The sequence below is a fragment of the Mercenaria mercenaria genome, unplaced genomic scaffold, assembly GCF_021730395.1.
Source record: "Mercenaria mercenaria strain notata unplaced genomic scaffold, MADL_Memer_1 contig_1866, whole genome shotgun sequence".
Lineage (NCBI taxonomy): Eukaryota > Metazoa > Mollusca > Bivalvia > Venerida > Veneridae > Mercenaria > Mercenaria mercenaria.
This window is the reverse complement of record NW_026459878.1, coordinates 1-10,258: the sequence shown is the minus strand read 5'-3', so window position 1 is coordinate 10,258 and position 10,258 is coordinate 1. Positions and strand designations below refer to the sequence as shown.

General features: G+C 33.6%; 1 protein-coding gene across 1 annotated transcript; it reads right to left on the bottom strand.

Moving 5' to 3' along the window:
- Positions 1–4,108: 4,108 nt before the first annotated feature.
- On the bottom strand, positions 4,109–8,909 carry LOC128545960 (uncharacterized). Its single transcript, XM_053532928.1, has 3 exons — positions 7,685–8,909; positions 6,076–6,189; positions 4,109–5,352 (listed from the first exon to the last, which is right to left on the bottom strand). The coding sequence occupies exons 1-3, from the start codon at positions 8,202–8,204 to the stop codon at positions 5,072–5,074; spliced, it is 915 nt and encodes a 304-aa protein (XP_053388903.1). The 5' UTR covers positions 8,205–8,909; the 3' UTR covers positions 4,109–5,071.
- Between the last annotated feature and the right edge of the window lie 1,349 nt (positions 8,910–10,258).

Here is a 10,258-nt window from a genome sequence, read left to right as displayed (position 1 = left end):
TGTATGATATCACGAGAGTATCTTACATTTGTTTCAAATCGCTTGTTAAATGTATTCATAAATTGTGTATATTGGCTCATGTTATCAACGAGTCTTTTAAGGAATTCGATGTACAAAGTACCAATTCAAAGTAAAAATAACCTTTAAGAAAAACTATGAAATAGTAGTCAACAGCATGACGGACGAATCTGTCCTTTATATTTTATGGTCATGTCTTTTGTGTTCAAAGTATATCGAGAAATGCATTTGTAATAGTTGGTGTCTCATGTTTTTGTTTAAAAGATATTAACTGTATTATCTTTCAAGAACACCATCAACAATAGAATACGTTGATATGATTATCAATTTTATTTCCTCTCATGTATGATTTACAATCGTGCATTGTATACTGACATCATTTCATATAAAACCTAAATGTTCGGAGCAACACCAACGAGTTTTTACATTGTTTCGCTTTTTTTTTATCGTAATCGCACTAATATCCATGCGATGATTATATTAATTGAAGTGTTTTTACTTAATTTTCATTTTTAAAAACCTCTTGTAAAAGTCCTGCCCTTTCGGACAATTGTTATCAAAATGCACGAAAAAAACCCGATCATAATGACGGATAAATTGAATGGGCGGAATAAAAGAAGTAAGGTTCATTTTAAAGTTTGAAATCTCAAGGAATTTTAATCGAACTTCAACTTCATACGTTAACTTCGCAAGAGACGTCGAAGGGGAAGGCGAAGGTTGAAATCTCAAACTCTCTAGTATTCAAAGCGAAACCTCTTATATGAGCCGTACCATTGTCGTAGGTTCAGATATTTACCATCCATTGTATTAAATAAAACATTTATAAAATATGATATTTATTCATCCTGTTGTTTTCGTTTGTATTCAACCATTTTTCCTAAACCTTACTATTAAGGGAAAATAACTCAGTTATTACTACAAGTCCAGCGTATTACTAAGTACAATCAAACTCCTGGCCATATCTCCTATATTTTCAATAATTTTGATCACTTATATTGTCCTGTACATGATCCCGTTATACGTTCACTAACATAATACTAACCCGCCACCCGTAACATTACAACAATGATAATGATGTTATGTTATAAAGCGATGGTTCATTGCACTCGCCATCGCTACTACAAGTAGTATATGGGCCATATTCATAGTCGTCACTCAAACTCACACTTGACTCAAACTTGGGTAAGTATCACTCAAGTGAACCTCGAGTAGACCTTGCGGGAGTGTGAGTGGAGTTCGATAGTCATATTCATAAATCCCACTCAATCTTAACTTTCGGAAGGACAGCTCGAGTAATGGTTTCATTGTACCCAATGGATTTAACGGATTATAACGGTTTATATGACAATAGCATCAAAGGTATGCAAAAGTGCTGATCATCATTTTTGTAGTCGGAAGTTGTCATCTTATTGCTTGTCTGTATGTTTGTCCGTCCGCCCGTCTATTTGTTTTACAATTCGTCCTTCCGTCCGTTCGTCAGTCAGTCAGTCTACTATCAGCATTAGTAGAATGAAATTTATACTTAAATAACTGTTGGTGTTTCCCGAATGCCAGGCCGCATATATTTTTTTTTTAATTTCAATTATTAGAAAATATCTTTTTATAAAATAAGTGTTTCCATTGTCATTTAAACAATGAGATTAAATAAATATAGGTTTTTCTTCATGATATGAAATTTAAGGTAATGTATAAATTAACCAATATCTAGGCTTGTGAAATGTAAATATTTGTTAATACGATGTATTTTTCTGAGAGTGACTGACGATCCCCGTTATATTAGGTTTCGTAAATGTATATTTGACTCCCTTTATTTATTTTAAACGTTTGCATGAATTTACTGTCTTTTAATTTGTTGGGTCGTTTTGCTTTTGTCATCCGCAGCAATATGTATTAAAAAAGAACATAATATTTTTTTTCCAAAATACCTTGCACAAATATGATCTTTCGCTTTAAATACATACATGACACTGTTATCTTACTTCTAATTAATTAAATATTGTAAATTTATCATTTAACTTAAATTTTGAGACCTTGAGAAACACTCAAGTGTCCCAGGACCTCCCTCAACATTCACTCACTCTTGGGAGTTGACTCGACTGTCACTCACCTTTATGAATACAAATCGAATCTTTCCTGAGTAAAGACGTGACCGTTAGGCTATTTATTTGAGTGTACTCAATGAGTGGTGTTAGAGTATTGTCTATGAATATAGCCCTATGTCTTGTATGAACGCACTCTATCAGTTAATTACCTGCACGTAAAAATCGTGAACGAAGTCATAAACTGTGCCTGATGTAAGAATGTCCCTTTTCAAGGTGAATTAATTTTGGTCATCTTCTGTTCACACTGGATAACCGGCTATCCTGACTCCCACTGGAAATGTAACCCAGCTAGAAATGTAACCCAGCTGTAAATCGGTAGGTACATGTAAAGTTTTTCATTTATTTCTATTAAAACGAAGCCAATTCTTGCAAATCAACTTGACAGTTTTGTCAAGGAATGACCATGACTTACATTTACAATTTCTGGGTCAGAAATGATCGTTATGTTTTGAGATATTCGCTAACAATTTCTTCAGTTCGAAAAATCGAGCAAAAATCCAAAGTTTTGCGCAAATTGTTTTGTTTATGAACAACCTGTGAAAACTTTTATCATCTGGTTTAACAGATGTATCCTTCCGGAACACCTGTGTGAAGTTTCCGGGTTCTACGTTCTTCCTGAAAAAGTATATTAGCCGTTAAATAGGCATGGTCGAGAAAAAAAAGACTGTCGAAAACGGCCGCTAGTGCTGTCGTTGAACTCGGATGTTAACATTTATAGACTATTTTTCAAACATTTGTCGGTGTAAAGCAATGATTTTTACATCACCATAAAGGAAAAAATAATTCTCGTCGAATAATGTATAATTTAAGAAAATTTGTTGGCTGGTGCCGTTGCAGTACCCGTAACAGCGGCCAAGTATACGCGGCAACGTCAGTTTCGAAAACGGGCTTTGGTGGTCAACTTTGACGTCTCGTGTACAAAAACTTGTTGGCTCTATTAGTATAAAATAAACTGCATCTTGTTTAAAATATGGTCAACTTTACACATGCAAAATTTCAAGACGCTGCTCGAAAGTTCGCAAAGTGTCGTGTTCTACCTTAGTTTTGAAAGAACGTCAAAAAGTATTGCGTTTTAAAAGAGGTGGCGAGACAGAACATACTTTTATCGTCAAGAAATATTAAATAACGTTTTGTGTCAGTAAAAAGTGCACGCCCGTTTTGTTTCTCAACAAAGGAAACATACACAATTAATGTATTATAAAACGCATCAAAACGATAAAACAATTTTATTTAACCAAACATTCCCATGCCCGTTTCCCTGTTTTTTACGAATATTCATTTATGATTAATTTTTAAACATGTATCGAACTTGGAAATGTACCTTCACATGTAGTAGTATTTACAAATAAATAAACTGTCTCATGCAAAAAATTGGCGACTTAAAGCTGAAAAATATACAAACACATTCTTCTTTAGAAATAATCAAACATTTTTTATAGTTCACCAATGTTATCTATCCATATATTTAGATCTGCATCTAGTCACCAATTTACCTCAAAGATTATAGCACATAAAACTAGAGCTATCACTAAAGGTCATGAATGTACCCCCCGCATGCACTGACAAGTATAATGCAATCTGACGCACAGAAGATTGCATAATTATGTGGACTGTATGTATATAGACAAAAAACAAAGTCCCATAACTATGCTGAATATTTATCTAAAAGAACGTAACATGCACCATGCCCAACTAGGGTTGGTACTGATCACTTGTGTGAAGTTTCATTAAACTGTGTGCAAGGGTTCGGAAGATTAGGCGCGCACAAGATTGCATATGCAGATTGTATGTACATAGTATGTTAACAAGAAACAAAGTCCCATAACTCTGCATTTTTGTTGTTGAAAGAACCTAACATGCCCCATGCACAAATACTGTTGTTACTGATCACTTGTGTGAAGTTTCATTAAACTGTGTCAAGGGGATGAGGAGAGATGGTGCGCACAAGATTGTGTCTATGTATATAGTTTAGTAAAAAAAAGTCCCATAACGCTACAATTTTTTTTTCTGAAAGAACCTAACATGCCCCATGCACAACTACTGTTGCTACTGATCACTTGTGTGAAGTTTCATTAAATTGTGTCAAGGGGATGAGGAGAGATGGTGCGCACAAGATTGTGTCTACGGACAGACGGACAGATAGGCGGACGGACAGACAGACAGACAAACCTGAAACCAGTATACCCCCCTTAGAACTTTGTTGTCGGGGGTGCAACAAACAAATACACATCATATAATTGAAGATAACAAATGTGCTTGTTATTAGATCTAACCGCACACAAAAGACATGATTAGTATGTCTATAATACACTGCCTAAAGGTGCTGCTGGAAATATCTGACTCCAGGTTGTTATGCGGTAACGAGACTCGAGTTACATCAAAACAGTTAAGAGCTGGATATTTCCATTCATACCTTCACCCAGTGATAGATTTTTTTCTTGCATGCCGTATTCTTCCGATATCAAAAGAAATAAAATAAAAACAAGTACGCTTTTCATTTAAGCACTTTTTTAAGGGAAGAAAAATGGTATCGTCTAGAATATAAACTGTACGTGTGATAAGTATTTTACCGCCAACAGAAAACAAACCATATGTTTATTGATAAAACAAAAGATTGTCAAAGAATATGCTACATAAAACATATGTTGTCAAGTGAAACAGTTCCTCTATGCATCTTTCTCTTTGCCAATAAGATATTCTCAGTATACATATGTATTATAATTTCTAAAAAGAATAATAATCAAGATAAAGGTCTCCATTACAGAAAATAATTTTTATTCATGCAAGTTCAAATTATTAGCGATTCACATGCTGAAAACATGTTCTTATTGCCACTGGAAAGTACTAGTATACGATATCACAAGGAATACATGGCTTATCACATCTACTTTCTTCTCTATATCACTTTTATAGTTTTCATTCTGTTAGAAATAGCATAGCCGATCAAATATTTATATTGTTTTTGCCTTTTTTGTCTTTTTTAACGTTTCCAGTGGAATGTCCTCCTGTTCATCCGTGTGTAGCAATGTTTTGTTGGCTGTATCATAAATATCATTCTTTAAACGGTGTCTTTTACAAAGATACTTAATCTTCAGATCAAGACATATACTTAAAACAATCAAAAATAGTAGAACTGTCATAAATATGGAGAGAACCATCACGATGTATAATCGATCGTTACACTCAGTTGCCATATATGAAATGCCAGCACATCCAGTCTTCCGTTCAAAGTCTGAAAGGAAAAGTATGATTTTGGTTAACTCATACTCACACTAGATTATCGATAATTCAATATATATGTGTAAATTTAAAAAGTGAGTGTGTCGATTTCGAACACACGTGGATCCGTTTGGTTTAATATACAATTGCAGGTATACGTTTACTGAAGGTTTCAACAACGATACTAACTGACAAAGGGCATGGGTATGGACACATTATTTTGGACTACTTGTGACTTGACCGGCATAGGCCTACATCTGATTTGGAAATAATCCTAAAACATGTTTGTATACATAAATCATAAGTGAATAACATTATAGCGGTCTCTAATGAGATTGTAACTATATTGTAACATGAAAACACTATAAAATTATATTCATAGATGGTACTCGGAAAATACCGAAGTCGATAAAAGAATTCAAGAATCGCAAGGACTGTGAAAAAGAAATGCATACATAAAGGATTTTAAATACTGCGGACATTTTAACACCAGTGCACTGGTAACAATAAGGAAAAGGTTGAATTGTGGCATCATTTTACTGTCGACGTGCACTTGGGGAAGAGTTTACTTACATATTTTTCTTTCGTTGTTTTATTCCGCAGTTTTGTGGCAAGTTGCAAATATTAAGTTTTCAGAGCAGCCATTTTAGTTTTTGAATATAATACGCATTTACATTTTTTCACTTCAGGTCATTTAATTCAAGTATATACTATTACATGATTTAAAAATACTTACATGGACATGCCAACTGACAATATTCAGAGGGTGTTGTAGTACATATAAACGAACATCTATAACACGTGCTGCTGTCACGCCAGTACCTATTCGTGTCACAATACAGTCTAGAGTCTGTAATAAGATATATAATCAAGGGGAAGTATCCCGCTTTATGAAATTTTATTTTCGCATGTATCTCTTTAATTGTATCTAAAAAGTATATGAACCTACGCATGTTTTTATGACTTTAAAAATCTCGAAACAGATAAAACAAAACTGACCATGAAAATAAACAGATATAGGTCACTAAAGGAAATGAAATGTCTTTCCTTTCTTCAAATTTTGAACAAGTCTTAAGGGGTTTTATTTGTTCATAGGTAAATGGCCCTTGTCAGATTTGCTCATCTTAGGCAAATAGAAATAATTAACATACATTAATTTTAGTATAAAATGTATAGTCAAAGGGGGTTATATGTTTATAGTGCTTCATCTAAACAATATCATATGTATGAGATTCAAATTCAGTATTAAGATAGTTCATCAATTCATTTTTGTAATTATCGTGTATCCGAAATATGAAATATATTCACATTTTTCTTCATTCTTTCTCCAGAGACTTTTTACGGATAAAAGCTTGCTTCTATTGACTGACCACTCAGTTGTGTGTATCATATTTATCTTCTTTACATTGAGCATGATCATCAAGTTTTACTATTTTTGTACACTATTTTTGATAGTAAGCATAAAAACGATTATGTTTGACATAAGATATGTTACAATATCATTCAGGCTCGATACTATCCGACCGGAGGTGTGCCTTGTACTTTTTCGACAAAAGCAGTCCATTTACTGTCTTAAAGTTAAAGCGTGATATGAATATACACGGCGTGAATTTCTATTATCATATGTGCAAAGCAGGTATTTTTTCTAAAATTAAAATTTGCTGAATTTAGAAGAAATAGAAGTGTTGCAATTCTGTTCTTGTAAGACGTATTTAAACGCAACATTTCGTCTACATAAAACGTCAACTAAGCGGAAACCCTAAACATTTGTTATCAATATCATATGGCATGTTGCCTACTTTAAAACGAAATTCTTGATAAGATAAAAAAATAAAAACGATGTTTTAAATTGTTCAAATTTATACGATCGTCATCAGTTAGTATGACCATACTCTTTTAACTTGCATTTTTGCGTACTAAAATTCTACCACGTTTCGTCTCAGTCTGACGAAACGTCCACGCATTCTGACGTTTGTCTCATATTGTAACGAATAAAGTAGAAAGGTCAGACTGGGGTGTACCATAATTGCCTGAAGACACACCACAGCCATATATAAATATTATATTTTCTTATTATTTTACACCCAGCTGTGAATAGTAGCATGTTTACATTAAAATTACACAACACAAATATCAGCCGACATGCCCATATGATATTGGTACACTGTGACAAATGACATCTCATGTCATTTACAATAGAAAGATCAATAAATTAATAGGCCAATAAATGTGCCTTTTGGCTATAACGTAACATCTAGCTTCAATATGGCCCCGGACTGATGCCTTTGTACTTGGTTTGCAATTATCACCAGAAGGCACACCGAATTTGTTCAATGACCGTTTACCTTTACAAACATTACTCAAAAATGTTCCCAGGTCAGTTTGTCCAAAGTCCTCTAGTACATGTTTTTCGTCCGTAGCAATCTCTGCCCAAACATCCGATAGCTCTCCGTTTCCTGCGAACACAACATATGTCTTTTTTCCTTTCATCACTGTCTGTGTCTTCTTCTGTTTTTCTAACTTTGATCTTCCATTCACAACCAAGAAAAACTCCTCTGCCATTCTCAGACTATTGTTGTGAGTTAATGTATCAGAAACTTCTGTCTTCAGAACTTTGTATGGGATTTTGTGACGTATATTTCCCGGTTTAATCTGAACTATCAATTCCGTCCAGCTGGAATTCAATTCATCTTTTATAAAATTATAGGTACGGTTTAATGTTGCGCCAACCACAGACAAACGTATTACTGAGCCCTGTGACGATGCATTTATAAGTTGTGATATAGTTGTTCTTTGATCATAAAATGATCCCTCATCTCTGTACATATCCCAGATAATGTAAGCCCTGTACGGTTCGCATTTCATGTCAGTTTTTAATTCTGAAAGTAAATCAATATAATAAACATAACAGCTGTCGCTTTTACAACAAGGTGACTTACCATATTAACACATCATAATTTTGGAAAAAAATCTGGTTTTTTTACTCAAAGTTTGAAAAAAAATCGACTAGTTAACAAAACGAACAAGAGGGTTATAATAGCTCTAATTCGCTGCCCTGGGTTGATGCTCATGAACATGTTTCAATTCAGCTAAGAAGCATTTCTATTTTGAAATCAGATCACATTTGTTGATTTTCAAATTCTTTATTCATAGGAAAGCTTTTCCCAGAGTAGTTGTTTCCGGGCGTCTGTTAAGTCAATAACATGTTTGTTACCTGTACAAACGTCCTGCGAAAGCCCGCTCCGTCAAATTTACATTTTGTCCAGAATCCAGTTTGTCTAACTAAGAAACAAAAACACTGCTGCTAGACTTACCGAATATCTGTCAGACTGATTATCAAATTATCTGGTTAAGTAATTACTTTTAGAAAACTTCGTTCTCGTTCGTGTTTATTTTATTAATCTGAAATATTCGATTGCTATTCGCAATCTTAACATCTCGGACATTATGCTACACGCTGGACTCAAGATAGAGGGGCCGGAAATCGGACCGTCGTCTAGCTTTTTGGCAGCGAGTCTCTTTCCCGTTGCTTCAGAGAGAAAGTCATATATTGGAGCAAAAATGTCTTGTTACTTTGTCACAAAATTATCTTTGAGTGCTCTTGCTTTTTTTTTTATTTCAATCCTTTATTAGCAGCTTAATGTATTGACGGGCACCTAACACGGAAAGGTACAAATTGCATGGCCAGACTATTGCATTGTTTTCAACAATTACAAAAAGAGAGAGAAAACAGTCAAATCATTTTAATGCCAAGCCAACTGCCTGTTTCTGTAAAGCTATTGGCTGTAGAAAATTCATTGTAGTAATTTGAATACAAACAAATTTAAAACAGGCAATTTGGAAATTCGAAATTCCTGTACTGGAAGTGCTTGAAATATCAAAACATAGCCAGACATGTATTGTTTAATTTCAATATTTCATATTATATTACTCTTATTTTAAAAAATATACAAATACAGTCTAATATTTACTGAAATTAATTCATTAAGAAAAAAGAAGAATACAAAAATGGAAAACTTACAACGCCCTTTGAATCTACTTTAAATATACTTTTGTTTGATGTTTGATATTCTTGATTTCAAATGAAATCGAAAATTTATATCAAAGGTTTTTCTAGTATATTAAGTCCAAATTTAATTTATCAACAATTACTACGCAGTACATTTTAAACATAATGTGAGTACGCGCTTATGCGCACGTGGGTGCATTGCACGCGTGCGTGCGAATGTTCAGTATTGTGTATTACATGGTATTACCCACTTATAATGTAAAAGTACAACCAAAATTAATATGAAATTTCTTTAAATAAAATGGAAGTTTTCAGCAATGGGTTATTGTATATGACATCTAACCGATATCGCAACATAATAATTTATATATTTAATTAAGAGCAATGCATCTGACATACTGACTTTTTAAACTAAAATTTGTATCTACTAATAAAATAGTTTAGTGAGAGATGAGCATAGTACACCCATGAGTTTATATTTGATACTTGCATGTTCGCTTAACTTTCAGTAAATTTATTTAGTTTATAAATCAAGTGTTTTCATATTGGCTTTGCTATTTGTCCGAAGGTTGTCGTATTGGCATAAGGTGAGGGCCCATATGACTGCCTCTGGACAAATAATTAGGGCATTATGAAATCAATTGATTAATGACGATATTATTATTCAACCTTTCAATACTGACTAAAACACCGTAAAAACTCTTTGAATTACTTTACAGCAATAATGCACTTTCAGATCAAACTATTTTAGTACTATTGATTAAACCCTGAATCCCGAAAGCATCGTCATTTCAGCCAGTAAAAAAAGATAGATTTGTGTGCAGGTTCGAGTGATTATTTTTCAAAGATATTGTAAAGTCATGTGATACTGCGAGACAATTTATTTGATTTTGTGCTGTGATAAAAGATG